General features: G+C 39.1%; 1 protein-coding gene across 3 annotated transcripts in view; it reads left to right on the top strand.

The window, feature by feature from the left end:
* Window positions 1-21703, top strand: part of LOC124287718 (high affinity cAMP-specific and IBMX-insensitive 3',5'-cyclic phosphodiesterase 8B-like) — a 235100-nt gene that overhangs the window by 204183 nt on the left and 9214 nt on the right. For all 3 annotated transcript variants that reach the window (XM_046724250.1, XM_046724252.1, XM_046724249.1), the window contains 11 exons: window positions 9033-9092; window positions 13276-13333; window positions 14646-14813; window positions 15155-15295; window positions 15579-15667; window positions 17178-17275; window positions 17782-17861; window positions 18272-18442; window positions 18729-18780; window positions 19190-19325; window positions 20488-20686. In XM_046724250.1, the coding sequence (XP_046580206.1) occupies window positions 9033-9092; window positions 13276-13333; window positions 14646-14813; window positions 15155-15295; window positions 15579-15667; window positions 17178-17275; window positions 17782-17861; window positions 18272-18442; window positions 18729-18780; window positions 19190-19325; window positions 20488-20686 (1252 nt within the window). The remainder of the gene's footprint in view (window positions 1-9032; window positions 9093-13275; window positions 13334-14645; window positions 14814-15154; window positions 15296-15578; window positions 15668-17177; window positions 17276-17781; window positions 17862-18271; window positions 18443-18728; window positions 18781-19189; window positions 19326-20487; window positions 20687-21703) is intronic.

The raw sequence follows: 21703 nt of genomic DNA, 5'->3' as shown, positions 1-21703 counted from the left end.
ATGTGTTGTTTTCTATGTTATTTCCTGCATAATGGCATATTGGAAAGTATATGCTACTTTCTGGCCAATGTGATATAGCAAAATAGGTGTTACTTACTACACTATCTGATATTGGAAAATGGGTGTTACTTACTGTGCTATGTGATATTGCAAAATACATGTTACTTACTGTGCTGTGTGATATTGGAAAATGGGTGTTACTTACTGTGCTATGTGATATTGGAAATATGGGTGTTGTTACTGTGCTATGTGATATTGGAAAATTGGCCACCTGTGATGTGTGATATTGGAAAATAGGTGTTACTTACTGTGCTATGTGATATTGGAATGGACTTACTGTGATATGATGTTGGAAAATACATGTTACTTACTGGGCTATGTGATATTGGAAAATGCATTTCATGTTTTACTTACAGTGCTATGATATTGGAAAATACATGTTACTTACTGTGCTATGTGATATTGGAAAATACATGTTACTTACTGGGCTATGTGATGTTGGAAAGAACATGTTACTTACTGGAATGTGTGATGTTGGAATGAATACATGTTACTTACTGGCTATGCATGTTGTGATGTGAATTGAACATGCATGTTACTTAGTGGAATGTGTGATGTTGGAACATACATGTTACTTAGTGGAATGTGTGATATTGGAACATACATGTTACTTAGTGGAATGTGTGATGTTGGAACATGTGTGATACATGTTACTTACTGGAATGTGTGATGTTGGAACATGTGTGATGTTGGAACATACATATTACTTAGTGGAATGTGATGTTGGAAGATACATGTTTCTTACAGGGCTATGATTTTGGAACATACATGTTACTTAGTGGAATGTGTGATGTTGGAACATACATGTTACTTAGTGGAATGTGTGATGTTGGAACATACATGTTACTTAGTGGAATGTGTGATGTTGGAACATACATGTTACTTAGTGGAATGTGTGATGTTGGAACATACATGTTACTTAGTGGAATGTGTGATGTTGGAACATACATGTTACTTAGTGGAATGTGTGATGTTGGAACATACATGTTACTTAGTGGAATGTGTGATGTTGGAACATACATGATACTTAGTGGAATGTGTGATGTTGGAACATACATGTTACTTAGTGGAATGTGTGATGTTGGAACATGATGTTACTTAGTGGAATGTGTGATGTTGGAACATACATGTTACTTAGTGGAATGTGTGATGTTGGAACATACATGTTACTTAGTGGAATGTGTGATGTTGGAACATACATGTTACTTAGTGGAATGTGTGATGTTGGAACATACATGTTACTTAGTGGGCTATGATGTTGGAACATACATGTTACTTAGTGGAATGTGTGATGTTGGAACATACATGTTACTTAGTGGAATGTGTGATGTTGGAACATACATGTTACTTAGTGGAATGTGTGATGTTGGAACATACATGTTACTTAGTGGAATGTGTGATGTTGGAACATACATGTTACTTAGTGGAATGTGTGATGTTGGAACATACATGTTACTTAGTGGAATGTGTGATGTTGGAACATACATGTTACTTAGTGGAATGTGTGATGTTGGAACATACATGTTACTTAGTGGAATGTGTGATGTTGGAACATACATGTTACTTAGTGGAATGTGTGATGTTGGAACATACATGTTACTTACTGGGCTATGATGTTGGAACATACATGTTACTTACAGGGCTATGATGTTGGAACATACATGTTACTTAGTGGAATGTGATGTTGGAACATACATGTTACTTAGTGGAATGTGTGATGTTGGAACATACATGATACTTAGTGGAATGTGTGATGTTGGAACATACATGTTACTTAGTGGGCTATGATGTTGGAACATACATGTTTCTTACAGGGCTATGATGTTGGAACATACATGTTACTTAGTGGAATGTGTGATGTTGGAACATACATGTTACTTAGTGGAATGTGTGATGTTGGAACATACATGTTACTTAGTGGAATGTGTGATGTTGGAACATACATGTTACTTAGTGGGCTGTGTGATGTTGGAACATACATGTTACTTACTTAGGGCTGTGTGATGTTGGAACATACATGTTACTTAGTGGAATGTGTGATGTTGGAACATACATGTTACTTAGTGGAATGTGTGATGTTGGAACATACATGTTACTTAGTGGAATGTGTGATGTTGGAACATACATGTTACTTAGTGGGCTATGATGTTGGAACATACATGTTACTTAGTGGAATGTGTGATGTTGGAACATACATGTTACTTAGTGGAATGTGTGATGTTGGAACATACATGTTACTTAGTGGAATGTGTGATGTTGGAACATACATGTTACTTAGTGGAATGTGAGGAACATACATGATTTGGATGTTGGAATACATGTTACTTAGTGGAATGTGTGATGTTGGAACATACATGTTACTTAGTGGAATGTGTGATGTTGGAACATACATGATACTTAGTGGAATGTGTGATGTTGGAACATACATGTTACTTACTGGGCTATGATGTTGGAACATACATGTTACTTAGTGGAATGTGTGATGTTGGAACATACATGTTACTTAGTGGAATGTGTGATGTTGGAACATACATGTTACTTAGTGGAATGTGTGATGTTGGAACATACATGTTACTTAGTGGAATGTGTGATGTTGGAACATACATGTTACTTACTGGGCTATGGTGTTGGAACATACATGTTACTTAGTGGAATGTGTGATGTTGGAACATACATGTTACTTACAGGGCTGTGTGATGTTGGAACATACATGATACATGTTACTTAGTGGAATATGATGTTGGAACATACATGTTACTTAGTGGAATGTGTGTGTGATGTTGGGAATGTGTGATGTTGGAAACATACATGTTACTTAGTGGGCTATGATGTTGGAACATACATGTTACTTAGTGGAATGTGTGATGTTGGAACATACATGTTACTTAGTGGAATGTGTGATGTTGGAACATACATGTTACTTACAGGGCTATGATGTTGGAACATACATGTTACTTAGTGGAATGTGTGATGTTGGAACATACATGTTACTTACAGGGCTATGATGTTGGAACATACATGTTACTTACAGGGCTATGATGTTGGAACATACATGTTACTTACAGGGCTATGATGTTGGAACATACATGTTACTTACAGGGCTATGATGTTGGAACATACATGTTACTTAGTGGAATGTGTGTTGTTGGAAACATACATGTTACTTAGGAACACATGTTACCAATGTGCCATGATGTTGGAATACATGTTACTTACAGGGCTATGATGTTGGAACATACATGTTACTTACTGGGCTATGATGTTGGAACATACATGTTACTTACAGGGCTATGATGTTGGAACATACATGTTACTTACAGGGCTATGATGTTGGAACATACATGTTACTTACAGGGCTATGATGTTGGAACATACATGTTACTTACTGGGCTATGATGTTGGAACATACATGTTACTTACTGGGCTATGATGTTGGAACATACATGTTACTTAGTGGGCTATGATGTTGGAACATACATGTTACTTAGTGGAATGTGTGATGTTGGAACATACATGTTACTTACTGGGCTATGATGTTGGAACATACATGTTACTTAGTGGAATGTGTGATGTTGGAACATACATGTTACTTAGTGGGCTATGTGATGTTGGAACATACATGTTACTTAGTGGGCTGTGATGTTGGAACATACATGTTACTTAATGGAATGATGTTGATTACATGTTACTTACATGCTATGTGTGATGTTGGAACATACATGTTACTTACAGGGCTATGATGTTGGAACATACATGTTACTTACAGGGCTATGATGTTGGAACATACATGTTACTTACAGGGCTATGATGTTGGAACATACATGTTACTTACAGGGCTATGATGTTGGAACATACATGTTACTTACAGGGCTATGATGTTGGAACATACATGTTACTTACAGGGCTATGATGTTGGAACATACATGTTACTTACAGGGCTATGATGTTGGAACATACATGTTACATACAGGGCTATGATGTTGGAACATACATGTTACATACAGGGCTATGATGTTGGAACATACATGATAATTAGTGGAATGTGTGATGTTGCAAGACATGTTATAACTCAGTGGAATGTGTGATGTTGGAATACATGTTATACTGACTCGGATTACTTTAATGTGTGATATTGGAATACATGTTACTTAGTGGAATGTGTGATGTTGGAATACATGTAACTTATGGGCTATGATGTTGGAACATACATGTTATTTAGTGGAATATGTGATGTTGGAATACATGTTACTTTTACTGGGCACTGTGATGTTGGAAAGAACATGCATGTTATTTTCTGGATGTGATATATTAAAATAAATGTTATTTTGCAGGCAATATCATACTGGGGAGAAAACATTTGACAAATTATGCTTTGTGATATCTGAAGATATATGTTAGTTATTTCATATTCTAGAAGCGGAAACGTATATTCCCTGTTTGGTTAATGCATGAACTCTGTGTAGATATGGATACCCTGGATCCCACTATTACCATTCACTAATGACCTGTAAGCCCCCTGTTTTCACCAGTCAGTGTATGGTTAACCACATGTTGCATGATCACTGTGACACAATTAGCTCGTCATCTATATGGAGATGCTCTCCCCAATATATTAGAAAAGATTTCATGTTTGTGACAAGCAGGCAATATTAAAGCATCTAACGTTTTTGTAAAGGAATGGCAATAAATCGATATGATATAAAGTTTTCCGCTACTTCGTGATAGCTATCGTATCGCAGGAATCAATACTGCTCCTGATTGGTATTCCGATCGGCTGGCTGACCGATCTTCAGGATTCCTCTCCCAAACTGGGATTATCATGCAGGTTTTGAATACTCATAATGTCGGCAATAATACTGAGCCTATTTATAGAGCTCCTATGTGGGAGGACTTAATGGCAATTGATTCGATAACAGTAACATATATATGTTTGCCTCAGATCCTCAACAATAATTACACAATATTCAGATCTGTCCGTACATTCATTAGTCAACAATTGAGTATTATCCTCAATAAGCTTGGATCTAAGTTGAATATTGCCTAACAATTTTATGAATAGTAATTTGAAGTTTTAATATTGATTTTTAATATCGGTCTTATTTTGGATCCAGCCGTGATCAGTGATTGAGTTAATTCAATAATATCAAGTAGATCTATTCATTTTATGTCATGGCTGTTATGTGCAACTGGTATATCTAATGCTGAACATCTTAGTCCTCTCAGTAACTTTACCATGGGTGGTGTGTAACACCGCCTGTCAGCATGATGTTAAGTAAATGCTGAATACCTATATCATTACAGTCACTTTTTCATAATGCTGTTGAACACCTGGTGCCTGGCTGCCATATAAGATAATTGTTCAACCCCTCAAGTATCATCACTGTAATTGCACACTTGATAATGTTGAAATTTGAAGGTGCCCCTGTAATGTTAGAGTTAATGCTGAACACCTGCGACTTTACAGCTGATGTAGTTGAACACCTGGTGCACTTTCATGATAGAGTTACTGTTGAATACCTGTGTCATCAATGTGACTTTACACCTGATGTAGATGAACACCTGGTGCACTTTCATGATAGAGTTACTGTTGAATACCTGTGTCATCAATGTGACTTTACACCTGATGTAGTTGAACACCTGGTGCACTTTCATGATAGAGTTACTGTGGAATACCTGTGTCATCACTGTGACTTTACACCTGATGTAGTTGAACACCTGGTGCACTTTCATGATAGAGTTACACCTGATGTAGAATACCATGTAGAGTCAATACCTGTGTCATCACTGTGACTTTACACCTGATGTAGTTGAACACCTGGTGCACTTTCATGATAGAATTACTGTGGAATACCTGTGTCATCACTGTGACTTTACACCTGATGTAGTTGAACACCTGATAGATAGAATTACTGTTGAATACCTGTGTCATCACTGTGACTTTACACCTGATGTAGTTGAACACCTGGTGCACTTTCATGATAGAATTACTGTGGAATACCTGTGTCATCACTGTGACTTTACACCTGATGTAGTTGAACACCTGGTGCACTTTCATGATAGAGTTACTGTTGAATACCTGTGTCATCACTGTGACTTTACACCTGATGTAGTTGAAACCCTGTGCCACTGCTACAGTTAGTGCTAAGTACCGGAATCATGTCAGTACCTTCATAGTTGATGTTTAACACCTGGTGCTACTTTATTATTTGAGTTAATGCTGAACACCTGTGAGTGTGCAATTGGAGTTGTTGTACAACTGATTCTACAGTAGTTTCTGATTGGAGGATCTGAAATTCTGCCACGAGTTCATGTTTAGGGTGGGTCATCTCCCGTTGTCTTGTGACACTGAGATACAAAAGGAGATCTACCAATATCTCTATATTGGTATCGTATAGAGATATATCTGACACTATGTTACACACAGCATCAGTATTGGTATTGTAGAGAGATATATCTGACATGTTTGCTCAGTGGCAACATCTACTCATCACAATCTTAACAGAAACAGCAGTTCTATTATTAAATGTGAATGTGGCGCAGATGACTCGACACCGGATTAATTAACCCATGACAAATGATAGGGATGAAGATGTTACAATAGAATATATGAATTTCTCTGTCAAGAGAAATATGCCTTAAAGTTAACCTCACTAAAGTTTCCTACTGAAAGCGAATGGCTAGAGGAATTTACATTGTGGGATGCCATTGATACAAATGAGAAGCAATATCATTATGGGAAATAGTGTCAAATATCTATCCTTAAGAATGATGATTATGTGCTATTTGAGGCATGAACAGGGAAACTTTCATTATGGAACAGGTGTTCTAACCATGACACATTAATCTATTCTCCAAGCAGCAGTTCTGTGTCTTACTAATCCACCATCTTTGTTTGCTGAGGATCCTGTGAGGAGGTCGTCACATCAGTGTGACAAGGGAGAATTGCAGCTTCAAGCTACATATTTCACTGAAGAAAATGTGAACATTTATATTGTTACCTTCGTGAAAGGGAAGATTCAATCATATCCATAGTTCCATTGTTCAGACCTTGTGTGTTGAGTGAAGCTGGCGAGTGTTAAAGACACCATCTGAATATCACCTTGATGGGAGGTAGAGCTAATGGAATTCCAGATAATGCTTCTTGTATTTACATGAGTAGTACTCGCCTAAATTGATCAAAACTGTGTGAGTATTACACTTGTCAAGAAAGGTTAATAACGGGGGATATCTTTGAGATTATATGTGTATATAATTTGGAGAAGGATATTATTATAATTTCTCATATGTGAACGATGGAAAGGCTGTTCTCTACACGGCAGTTATTGTCACAGAGGTAGCTGATATCTAAAATTGACTGTAAACCTATTCATTCCTTTATATGAAGCACCTCTGTGCAACATACTTATTGCTATCGACTTTATTCACATCAGTGATAATCCTTTGTCTGTTAGCACCATTCACATATAACAGTTCTTCTCAACGTCTTAGATCCTTGCTTCTAGGAGGTTATTGTATATAATATTACCATGAGCATTACCACACCGATTCCTAGCACCATAGAAAATAGAATGTGTATGTTAAACAAAGACAGACAGAAGTTTATTCAATATTTCAGGCCATATGACCTATGTCAAACAAAAGTGGATGGTAAGGTTTGGAAACTAAGTGAACGAGTGAGTTAGTTGGGTGAAAACCTGCAGTTGATATTGATACCAGAGTGTCTCTTCTCAACAAAGGAAAGAGGGAAGAAATGAGTTGAATGTTATTCTATTCAGCAAAATAACAGCAGCCTGACCCACCAGGGGTTGGTAGCATGAACACAGGTCCTTGTTATCAGATATGATGACACACTTATTTGTCAGTATAAAACATGCTTGTGTTGTTACAGTCAATTACCTTGACCTTGACTTTGTCAGACTCAAGGCTTTGTTTGCAGTACTCCAGTTTGTAAACCTGTCCATGTTACATGTGTTATATTTCATGGTTTACACATGGCCGGGGCTGTACTTAGTCTTATGTGTCGTTTTAAGTGAACAACATCTTGGTGTATGGATGATGCACCAACATTTTGCTAATACAGCAACACTTTTGAAACCATAGCAACAACATGGGAAGTGGGGTATAAAGTAAGGTTACACCCTGTGGTCAGCAATCTTCATTTATGTTGGGTATTTCATCACTGGGCACCTTTGCTTACCATAATCTCTACAGGTCTGGAATCTCCTCTGGTCCTTGGATCTATACTGATAACATTTGCTCCTGGTATGATTGTCATGGCAACCAGATTATTAGCTTAACTATTTGCTCACAGAAATTATAGTACTGATCTTGTAAAATTAAACAGCTTAGAAAATTTGGCACACCACAACAACTTTCACAGGATTCTGCAGCCTAGCTGTGATGAATATTGCTGACATAAATATAAAAGTTGAATTCTAGCACAATATTTACTATTGTTTTTTTTTGCAAATACAGTTCCTAGGTTGGTTATGTCAAGGATAAATTTATATGTAATATGAATCCACTTGATAATAACCGTTGTGTCTAAAGGAATAAAGGAATATCCAGTTGTAACATATGGAGTGAATACTTTCCAACTCATACCAGCCAAAATAAAGTTTCTTAGCAATATTGCATCTTTGCTCCAAGTAATGTCATCTTCGCTGGCCAGTTAGTAATTGTGTGATCAGCATTCTAGGAGCTGATGAGTAAATAACAAAGTATATGAATTTGTGATTAAAAACTTAGAGTGTAGAGCGACATTTCAATAAATATTCTTACTCTGTTATCAAGCAGGGCCTCCTTTCACAAAGCACTAACGTGATCGTAAGTCACTAAGGTAACCTTAGTGCAATGTTAAAGAATGGGAGTTAAGGTTAACCTTAGTAAAGGTTGCTTCGTGAAAGGAGCTCCTGGAAACTAGACAGCCAACTGGTTCTGCGTTACCTGACTGTTTTTGTTTCCACTTGTAGGTCTATCAGAGCAACCAAAGCCAGCGAGCACACAGTCTTAGTCGCAGTGACAAAAGGACAGTAAGTATACAAGTATATTATCTATTTTGATCAGTCGGCAGAGGTGCTGTGATTTGCTATGCAGAATTAGTTCCAACCCCAGTTATGTTTCTAGGTCTACCAGCAACATACCATACATTGTAAACATCCTTCACATACACCAGAACAAACCAGTATCAAACCAAACTCAGTAAAACTCAGCAACTACAATATAACATATGTTATATTTGGGATTACACTTTCTTAATAAAGTACAGATTCTAGTACTTTGGGGGTTGAGTACCATCCGGGGATTCGAACAAACACCCTCAGAGTCGGGCACCTAATCACGAGCACACAAAGTCAGCCGCCTAGACCGCTAGCCACCGCTACTTCCACAAATTCCACATTGTGTAATCACAGACTACAATAGTTGAAGCACTCATATAATGATTCCAGTTGTTCTTGTGTAGATCACATGAACATCCGTGTTCATGTGATACTGACATCATTATTCAGTAAACATCTGATTACGTGAATCACACGACGATATCACATTGACCTTGTCAGCAGCTAAATTCAGACATTCAGAAATCAGTACAACGACATTAGAATCTATGTCGAAACGTCGCCCTTCACAGAATAAAAGAAGTTGTATATCCATAAAAATTGTCATCATTCTTCAACACACACATACTTTAATTTTGATGCCATTTTAGCTTGATTGAGTTGGGGGCAAAACATCTCTTCCTGTCTTTTTAGCAACAAATTAAAAAACATTTGACACCTGCGTCCAGGTGTTGACAAATTTGCAGTATTTGTTTACATAAATATCTGACTCCGTCATAATATGCATCTGCTGTGGTGCTTCCACACTTGGTCTTGGTGATATAAATGAGTGAATGAGTCTGGTTTTACGCCACTTTTAGCAATATTCCAGCAATATCACGGCGGTGGACACCAGAAATGGGCTTCACACATTGTACCCACGTAGGGAATCGAACCCAGGTCTTCGGCGTGACGAGGGAACGCTTTAACCACTAGGCTATCCCACCGCCCCTTGGTGATATGATGTAACTATTCTACATATACATACATAACAAAATACCATTATCTCAATGACTTTTGATTACTGAATGTCATGTCTGTAATACCACATTCTGTTCTACTTTTTCACAGTTGTCATTTTCTGTTGTTCCTGTAATTAAGAGCAGTTAAATCAAGCTATGTATCTGTCAGTATGAGAAAACATTTCAGAAGAATAAAATACACTTGACTTAAAGGTCGTCTTTGAAGTTTAAACATTTAAAAAGTGGATGAGAGAAGTATATTCTTTTTACTTTGTTTCTTCTATCATTAAGACTATGTCTCGATTTAATGAGCAAGAAGGAAGTCATATCTGGCATGGCATTCTGGCAATAATCTGAACAGACCAAACATAAAAATCTATTCAAATTCATGGCAAATTATGTACAGTTGAATTGTCATGAATGGCTTAATTTTCTTCATTGGCTCACAGAACATTGCTGTCACTGTAGATAATATTTACCCAGTGAATGGTATGATATATTGACTTTTTGTCCAGAGAGGATTAGAAACCAATTATCAATTCAAAGGGAAAAAAATATTTCATGAGACGGCTATCCATGAAACCACTGGGTCTTATACATAACAGAATAGATTTAAGCCTACGTGTAATTCAAAAGACCTAAGGCTAAAGGCTTCATGTTATTTTGGTCCATTGCCTGGAACAGGGAGATGTACAGTTGTCATGGTGTGGCTCTTACGTCAGTGTGGTTTTGCTGTATTGCCATGCAACAATTGTTCTACCCGCCAATTTTAACAGTCTGGCTTATGGATGTAAACTGATGACAAAATAAAGACCCAGACTTCCGATGTGTCAGTAATGACCTGTCAGGGTTTCCGTGTTTAACCTCACACAAACAAGAGCAGCCATGTTGTAACACAGTAACATGTAATACAGGGACATTGAAGAAAGAATTTGTTTACTGCCTTGGATATTTGGTTTATACTGACTACCTGCATCCAGGGGCATAGCTACCATTATAAAAAGAAGCCTGGGCTTACACATGATTGTTTCTAAAAAGGTTGGGAAAGCCATCAATACTATCTTAATATAAAGCTTTGCAACCTATCGGACTTATACGAAAACATTGGCTTGGTATGCGCCTGGCATCAGGGAGACTCTCTGTATGAAGACAGTTTTGTGTGGTGTCCTGAGTAGATGACAACAAGTGATTGTAATCAGTTTTTTTATCATTAAATACCAAAAAAATAATGTTTTCTAGGGTGGCAGACATTTAGGGCGCTTTGGCATGTTTTAAAATATTGATAAACGTTTAGCTAGGGTGAACTGTAGAGATACTTTTTTTTCAGGTCAAGTTCTGTTTCATGTTTTTTCATTACTTTGTCCGTGAAAAAAAAATGCTTTAGTTAATGTACATCCACTAGTGTGGATATCCCACATGTGTGTATCACTGGTGTTCATGTATACCCTGCTGGTGTTCATGTATACCCTGCTGGTGTTCATGTATACCCCGCTGGTGTTCATGTATACCCTGCAGGTGTTCATGTATACCCCACTGGTGTTCATGTATACCCCGCTGGTGTTCATGTATACCCTGCAGGTGTTCATGTTTACCCTGCTGGTGTTCATGTATACCCTGCTGGTGTTCATGTATACCCTGCTGGTGTTCATGTATACCCCACTGGTGTTCATGTATACCCCGCTGGTGTTCATGTATATCCAGCTGGTGTTCATGTATACCCCACTGGTGTTTATGTATACCCCGCTGGTGTTCATGTATACCCTGCAGGTGTTCATGTTTACCTTGCTGGTGTTCATGTATACCCCGCTGGTGTTCTTGTCTACCCTGCTGGTGTTCATGTATACCCCACTGGTGTTCATGTATACCCCACTGGTGTTCATGTATACCCCACTGGTGTTCATGTATACCCCACTGGTGTTCATGTATATCCAGCTGGTGTTCATGTATACCCCACTGGTGTTCATGTATACCCTGCTGGTGTTCATGTATACCCTGCTGGTGTTCATGTATACCCTGCTGGTGTTCATGTATACCCTGCTGGTGTTCATGTATACCCTGCTGGTGTTCATGTATACCCCGCTGGTGTTCATGTATACCCCGCTGGTGTTCATGTATACCCTGCTGGTGTTCATGTATACCCTGGTGTTCATGTATACCCTGCTGGTGTTCATGTATACCCTGCTGGTGTGGTCATGTATACCCTGGTGTTGGTGTTCATGTATACCCTGCTGGTGTTCATGTATACCCTGCTGGTGTTCATGTATACCCCACTGGTGTTCATGTATACCCTGCTGGTGTTCATCATACCCCACTGGTGTTCATGTATACCCTGCTGGTGTTCATCATACCCCACTGGTGTTCATGTATACCCTGCTGGTGTTGTATACCCTGCTGGTGTTCATGTATACCCTGCTGGTGTTCATGTATACCCTGCTGGTGTTCATGTATACCCCACTGGTGTTCATGTATACCCTGCTGGTGTTCATGTATACCCCACTGGTGTTCATGTATACCCTGCTGGTGTTCATCATACCCCACTGGTGTTCATGTATACCCTGCTGGTGTTCATCATACCCTGCTGGTGTTCATGTATACCCTGCTGGTGTTCATGTATACCCCACTGGTGTTCATGTATACCCTGCTGGTGTTCATCATACCCCACTGGTGTTCATGTATACCCTGCTGGTGTTCATCATACCCCACTGGTGTTCATGTATACCCTGCTGGTGTTCATGTATACCCCACTGGTGTTCATGTATACCCTGCTGGTGTTCATGTATACCCCACTGGTGTTCATGTATACCCTGCTGGTGTTCATCATACCCCACTGGTGTTCATGTATACCCTGCAGGTGTTCATCATACCCTGCTGGTGTTCATGTATACCCTGCTGGTGTTCATGTATACCCCACTGGTGTTCATGTATACCCTGCTGGTGTTCATCATACCCCACTGGTGTTCATGTATACCCTGCAGGTGTTCATCATACCCTGCTGGTGTTCATGTATACCCTGCTGGTGTTCATGTATACCCCACTGGTGTTCATGTATACCCTGCTGGTTTGAATATGTGCTCCTCATTGGTACCAACATAACAGTTTCACTGAGAATATTTTTAAGTTTACATGAAGTACATATATGTGTGTCTCACTTCCAGCACCACAGACAAGGAAGAACCCTCCATATTACATCTACTGAAATCAGGTTTCAACAGAGTAAGTATTTATCAGTCCCATTTAGTATTGATGCAAAATTTAACTTTTTCACGATTCATTGGATTGGTAATAGTAAGATGCACTGTAGATGACGTGCCACAGATCTGAGGATCTAAGAAGACTACAATAAGTGTCTGAGGATCTACCAAGACTACAATAAGTGTCTGAGGATCTACCAAGACTACAATAAGTGTTTGAGGATCTACCAAGACTACAATAAGTGTCTGAGGATCTACCAAGACTACAATAAGTGTCTGAGGATCTACCAAGACTACAATAAGTGTCTGAGGATCTACCAAGACTACAATAAGTGTCTGAGGATCTACCAAGACTACACAATAAGTGTCTGAGGAACTACCAAGACTACAATAAGTGTCTGAGGATCTACCAAGACCACAATAAGTGTCTGAGGATCTACCAAGACTACAATAAGTGTCTGAGGATCTACCAAGACTACAATAAGTGTCTGAGGAACTACCAAGACTACAATAAGTGTCTGAGGATCTACCAAGACTACAATAAGTGTCTGAGAATCCAACAAGACTACAATAAGTGTGTGAGGATCTAACAAGACTACAATCAGTGGCCAAAAGTCTGTTTCGCAAAAACATGTTTTGTTGCCCATGTTTTCGTACCGATCATGAACAAAATTCGAAGTTTTCAGTGATGTTTTTTAGGGAGTTTGTTTATGTCGGCGTATGGAGTGGGAACTTTAACTGTCGTTGATGGCAACATGAACACTGATAAGTCCATTGCCATTCTTGATAACCATTTGTGGCCTGTAGTTGCCAGGCATTTTGTCAACCGCAATTGGATTTTCCAAGAAGACAATGCCCCTTGTCATGTGTCCGTTGGGGCTAACTGTTGGAAACAGGAAAATCTGAAACAATTTCAGTGCCTGAATCCGGTACCAGTTCCCCCAAAACAGTAGACATTTTGGCAATTCCTGGTAGCTGCCGCTTCCTCTCTGCCAAGAGTAGCTGCCACCCATCACAGCCACCAGATAGTGTTAGTGCTGAGATAGAGATGTCAACAGATGCTTGTACAGCCACATGGCATGGAGCGGGAAGTGATTCAACATTGCAGCAGACTTAGGATAACAAGTCCCTGAATCCATTCCAGGAACACTTCACTAAGCACCAATTTCCTCACAAGAGGCTACATGTGTTATAAAAGGTTGTACATTAATACATGCAATGTTTGTGGCATATGGTACTTTCAGATGTAGGTGTACTCTACAGTGGATAAATAGTTAATCTTTGTTACAGAGCTATAAATATTATGATGTAATGTCTGTTATACCTTCTTGCAGAGGTACATTGAGAAGCCAAATGTAGGGAGCTGTATCAACGAGTTGCTGTCGCTGGAGCATGGCGAGGTTCGCTCCCAGATCAAGCTGAAAGCTTGTATCGCTCTCTTCACAGCACTTGACAATGTGTCTGATGCTGTGGAGATTACTAACGAAGAGAATGAAATTCAGGTCAGATACTGTTCTTTGTTCTGAAGCACAATTAACATGTCCATTTCCATCTGTTCCTGAGATTCTGAGATATGGTGGTGCTACAGCTGCCCCTTGTATCGTCTGTAACAATACACATCCTTATAACATCCCACACAATAATAATAATAATAATAATAATAATAATAATAATGAGAATATTTATAACGCGCCTTTTCCAGGCAAGATTTCCTGCTCAAAGCGCACAATCTGATCATTGTAATGGTCTGCATATAACTTGCTAGAACTGTCAATTGCTGGCACCTACAGCTGCTTTATCCCCAGACTGAGTGTATTAAACTGTATGTCTTTCCCTCACACAGTATGTGAATCAGGGGTATGAACGTCTGACAGGCTACTCCAGCCAGGAAGTCTGTGGCCAGGATGCACGGGAACTCCCTAGATCAGATAAAAACAAACCTGACCTACAAGAAACCATCAACGGGCAGCTGAAGAAGGGGAAGGTGAGCTACTGTACCTATACTCTCATATGTCAGGATTACTTCCTGAAATGTTCCACTTCTGTCCATGTGTGTAAACTTGCCAACATTACAGAATACAGCAAAGTTATTGTTCAAGGACACTATGTACAAGGTAATTAATTGTCCTGCATATCAAACTTCTCTGTTGAACAGTTGATAAATATCTTCTTCAACTCTTAACCATCAAAGCTTAAAAAACAAAGGTATAAAATTATATACACCTGGAACTTTCTATGCTATATTCCCTGCTTTCCTTCCTATTCAGTATTGGGAAGGAACATACCACACAAGGAGGAAAAGTGGGGAGACGATACCACACCACTGTAAGGTGGCACCAGTATTAGGGCCAGGGGGGTAAGCACATACTATCTTATGATGCTTTTATCCTTAAATGTATCAACTATATTTGACCATTGCAGGATCTAGGTGTTTCTTGCTATGACATTTGCTGAAACATTATCAGAAACAATATAAAGCCCAAATCACTCACTCGCTGCATTTTTGTCAAGATTGTCCATGTGATTCTAAATTGCCCTTTACACTTTTTGTCTTCAACATCCAGCAAACATTGAGAAGATACCTCTATCTATGGTTATAACTACCAAGGCTGTCTATAAAGTTTGGTTCTACTTATGATCTGGGCCGAAAACACAAAAAAGAGTCCATGATATAAGAACTTTGGGCAGTATACCTTTCCTTATCAGTAGTAGATCTATTGCAGCCCAGTTCTTGAGGTATGGCAATAGCAACTTTGGGACAGATGAAAGTGTTTTACAGCACCAGTGTACACAGCCATATTGCTTGAGTGTACTTCCTTTTGGGATGAAAAGAAAGGTTTCCAACATGATAAACCGTGTTCATTGTCTACCTTATTGTAGTCTGGGGCATTTGGAAAACCCCAAAACAAGATCTGAAGTTGGATTTGTGGTCACTGATTTTTCTTCCATACATACTCAATAAGACAGTGATATAGCGGGAATACTAACTCAACTGAGATGTCTATCCTAGATTTCCTTATTCACTCCCAGTGTTACACTTGTACCCTCTGAAACAATCAGTTGGACCCATGTGGTCGTTGTACCTCACGAAAACCATCAGCTGGACCCATGTGGTCCTTGTACCTCACGAAACAATCAGCTGGACCCATGTGGTCCTTTACTTCACGAAACAATCAGCTGGACCCATGTGGTCCTTGTACTTCGCTAAACAATCAGTTGGACCCATGTGGTCCTTGTACCTCACGAAACAATCAGCTGGACCCATGTGGTTGTTGTACCTCACGAAACAATCATTTGGACCCATGTGGTCCTTGTACCTCATGAAACAATCATTTGGACCCATGTGGTCGTTGTACCTCACGAAACAATCATTTGGACCCATGTGGCCCTTGTACCTCATGAAACAAACAGCTGGACCAATGTGGTCCTTGTACCTCATGAAACAATCAGCTGGAACCATGTGGTCCTTTACTTCACGAAACAATCAGCTGGACCCATGTGGTCCTTGTACTTCGCTAAACAATCAGTTGGACCCATGTGGTCCTTGTACCTCATGAAACAATCAGTTGGACCCATGTGGTCCTTGTACCTCATGAAACAATCAGTTGAACAATGAAACCGTTCATCCTCACTCACTCACTGTGCACCATCTGTGAAGTTGGTGCTATTGCTTAGCCCTCTCTGTCAGACTATTGTGTCTCAGATATCGCATGGAATCCATCACACTATGCACTTGTTTGTTTGATCCATGCCAGAGTTAAAAACCTCCTACTGCTGACTATGGCATGCACTGTCATAACATGACAGTTGATGTTTCTCCAACAGAGCGGAAGCTATTATTGAATATGTTGTTTCCATAATTTCAGGAAAATTTGTCAATTTGTGTCAGTAAGAACATCTCCACTAGATCTCTCCCAGCACATGGAACGCATCAAGGACTCCGACTACACCCAACTAGCCAATGGTGAGTCGTATTGTAGTCACATGACCATTACCAGTTTATGTTTACCAGCCATTGTCAATACTATCATGGTTTGATACAGAAAATTAAAGATACAAAATTGTTTTAATTCAAACTATGACACACTGAAGTATGAAACGTGCATGTTCACTGTAATATGGACTTTGGGCTTAGATATTAAGAAGGTAGAGCCTCACATTAAAACTGTACACAAATAAACTTTGTTGTCAGAGATAAAGTGGATGGGAACAAACTTCATCCAAAGTCAATGAAACTATCATTTTTTTCAATAAAAATTATAAGACATTTTTATACCACTTCTATCCTGCTGTATACACCAGAATAAAATGGACTGTCACGTAAATGTTCCGGTTCTAGTTGAGGAGGCTTGTAAAGATTACTGATTGGTCTACAAGTTATTCAAGGCAGTTGATATGACATATATCATGTAGGGAGTATGAACGTTTACGAAATGTGAACATTTACACATTGTCAATGCTGTTTTCCAGGTGGAATCCATGGTTTCCCAAAGCGACGGGAGTCTATAGCGCGGATACACTCCATGACAATCGAGGCTCCTATTACAAAGGTGGGCAGTGAGAATGATGTTTGTCGTCATTAACATAATGCACTGCTGATACCTAAAAGGGCTCTCCTTGTAGGAACTAGGAAGGGCTTCAGTGCAGTGACATTTGTTTTACACTCAGAGGCAAACTGTAGCATGGACGTATTGGGTGTATATGTCTACACATATTACAGTGAAGTGGATTACTATCGTATGTGAAACTGTCAGTGCTTAACAATATTTTAGGTATTAAAATAAAAATAGAAAATACCAGGCATTAGACAACTTGAAAAACATAAAAGTTACAAGTATTCAGGTGGGTTTTGGTGAGAATGAACAATTGTCACCCACCCCTTTGATGAATGACCAGTCCCTTGGGCCATGTGATAGGTATTGTTTTATTATATTATGATTACATATTTTAAACACTTCAGGTGATCAACATCATCAACGCAGCCCAGGAGAACTGCCCTCTAACGGTGGTTCAATCCCTGGACCGCGTGCTAGATATCCTCCGCACTAGCGAGCTGTACTCACCATATTTTGCTCAACGTATGAAGGATGAGGACCCAATGACCTCTGACCTTGTCGGCGGTTTAGTATCAGTAAGTGAATAAAACCTTGTCACGTGAGTCTAAGTCTTGCAATTTACGCTAGGTTTATGGCAACAGACAATTATTTCACATTTAACTGTAAATATTTTGAAATGTACAAAAACTGGAATTAATGTTATCCAATTACAAATTATTTGCACATGATATAATTACATTATAGACTGTAATTTCTTTCTTTTTTTAGGTCTTTTGATGTGTTTTAAAGTATAGGACATGTCTTAACACATACATAATATTGATGTATATTTCACTGTAGTTTTTTTTTCTTCTATTTCAGCAAAATATGAAACGTCGACTCTCAGGTCATGATACACATATACCCAAAATAGGTAGGTGGAGCGTCAATCGATTTGAATTATCTTTGATCTGTGGTACATTTCTCACCATCAGAGATATGTTATTTAAACCATTCAGCGTATGAGGTTTTATGCTGCTGAATTCTTTGTAAATAATTATATTTCTTATTATAGTTCTTAATTTTCATATTGTATTTTGGATTAAAATTGTAGTCAGGGGTTTACAAGGTTGTTTGAGGAGTATGTTTATAAAAGGGAGAAAGATTATTTCTACCATGTTCATCTATGGCTGTAAGAATTATCTTTTGAACTGACAGACAATGCACTAAATGATATTGTTCAAGACTAATTGAGACCTTAAATGTCAGCCCCAAATGACATGTGGTTAAAGTTCATCTGACATTGTGTTTTGTGCTGACATCCGCCTGCTCTGTGTCCCCAGCTCATCATCCTCATGCTCACATTCCGTCTAGTCCGACTGCCCTGACACAGATCCCAGAAAACATACAGGCAATTCTTGAGAATGAGAAAACTTGGGACTTTGATATAATAGAGTTGGAGAAAGGCACCAATAAAAGGTAAAAACTTCCTTTGTAATTATCAGTTGGTGCCTTTTGAAGCAGGCAATGTTTACTTTTGCTGTGAGCTGAGTCTGTAATATCACGTACTGGCACTCTTTTCCATACATTCACAAACAAGTATTCTCACATTTTTCTAAAGTACTGATTATTTTGAAATTGGACAGGTCATTGCATTTGAGTTTAATATTTGGAAGGATGAACACTGAAAATAGTTCATATTGATGTAATGATGCTGGGTTTTTTGTTGAGTAGATAGATGGTAATGTAAGTGATCAAATAGTCTACAATAGAAGATATAAAGTAAACATTAATTTCATGATGCAGCCACATTTCCTGTATCCCATCCCAAGAAGGGGGCAGTGGAGTAGCCGAGTGGTTAAAGTGTTTGATCATCACACTGAAGGCCTGGGTTCAATTCCCCACATGGGTACAATGTGTGAAGCCCATTTCTGGTGTCCCCCGCTGTGATATTGCTGGAATATTGCTAAAAGAGGCATAAAACCCAACTCACACACACACACACACTCCACCCAAGACGGGCGTAATGTATAGCATACACTCCACCCAAGACGGGCGTAATGTATAGCATACCCTTATTCATTGTGCCACAGCACAAGGATCAAGTCAGGTCCAGCTGTATTGAGGGCCAGTGCAAGACCATTTAAATAATAGGCCATCAAATGTTTGATAGTATTGGGGTTGAAGGGTATTTGAGTATTTGAAGAGGTTGATTCAAGTGTGATGACATTACTGATGCTTATTGTGATGACTCAAATACCCTTCATGTGTACATATTCTCACTTAATGAGTTTAGTTTTACACTGCACTCAGCAATATTCCAGCTATATGGTGGTTCTCACTTAATGTTAATGAGTGTGATGGGTAGCCTAGTGGTTAAAGCCTTCGCTTGTCACGCTGAAGACCCAGGTTTGATTCCCCACATGGGTACAATGTTTGAAGCTCATTTCTGGGGTCCCCTGCTGTGATGCATACTCACTCACTCACTCACTCACTTAATGAAGTCCCATGTAGAATGTCTAGTCATCATACCACAGTGAACATGTAAATGATACAGTAAACACATATAAGTATACAGACAATACGATTAAATCTTTCAATTCTGATTTTTGACTAATACCATTCTTATTCTTTTTTTCAGACCTCTAGTGTATTTAGGTTTACAAATATTCTCCCGGTTTGGAGTGTGCGAGTATTTGAATATCAGTGAAACCTGTCTGACGAACTGGTTACAGTTGATCGAAGTCAGTTACCACGCCTGTAATCCTTATCACAACTCCACACATGCAGCCGATGTCCTTCACGCCACTGCATTCTTCCTGGATAGAGAAAGGGTCAAGGTCAGATTATTATCTCCCTCTTAATCATGTATTAATATCATTGTCATTATTGTCATTATTACTGTGAATTTGTATTAAGCCATTTCTATTTATTACAGCTCAAATGCTCTTAGACCTTATACTTTTTAACCCATGAAGATCCGGGCTAGAATTGGTCTTCAGCAACCCATGCTTATCGTAAGAGGCGACTAACAGGATCGGGTGGTCACTCTTGCTGACATGGTTGACACATGTCATCGTATCACAATTGCATAGACCGATGCTCATGCTGTTGATCACTGGATTATCTGGTCCAGGCTCGATTATTTACAAACCACTGCCATATATAGGTGGAATATTGCTGAGTGTGGTGTTGAGCAACAAACCAAACCAAAAACTTATAGTTTTTATTACCCTGTGCACAAGATCGGTGTGTGCACTCGATTTTCACTGTAAGCTCCCTGGGAAGTATGCATGTACACTTTGAGGTGATAAAGCTGGCTGTCACTAACTCCTCCTACCATGTACCCATTCACTTCTGGGTGAACAGAGGCACATGTTCAAACAGTCGCTTGCCCCAGGAGATATAGCATGTGTTACATGTGCTTCATCGGAGGGCGGGAGTGAAGCCCCAGAACCTCACAGAAGATATTCAAGTGCTCCAGTATCACACTCTGCAGCATCTAACGACAGGTTTATAGGTTTCATCTATCTTTGCCTCACTGCAGCAAACAGGTTTACGTTAGTTATCATCATCATTTCCCTAATGGCGGCGGTTACATTATGGCTTACATTTTTAATACATGGCCTATATTCACAGTCTATATTTAAGGAACATGGTCCTCAGGCGATGTAATGTAACAGCAGATGTATCATCTGATCTTCTTCTTCCTTTTGTCCAACAAGAGGTGGTTTAGTCTGTGTGGGTGTGTTCAGACCATGCATGGGTTAAGGCATACAGATTCTTGTGTGTTCCTGTAGCTGCACTGCCCACCAATTGCTGACATAAGTAGTCATGATGATTTTTTCTCTCAGAAG

This window comes from Haliotis rubra, unplaced genomic scaffold, assembly GCF_003918875.1.
Source record: "Haliotis rubra isolate DU_JTF1 unplaced genomic scaffold, ASM391887v1 Scf405, whole genome shotgun sequence".
NCBI lineage: Eukaryota > Metazoa > Mollusca > Gastropoda > Lepetellida > Haliotidae > Haliotis > Haliotis rubra.
The sequence above is the reverse complement of the archived record's forward strand: the minus strand, read 5'-3'. Positions and strand labels throughout refer to the sequence as shown.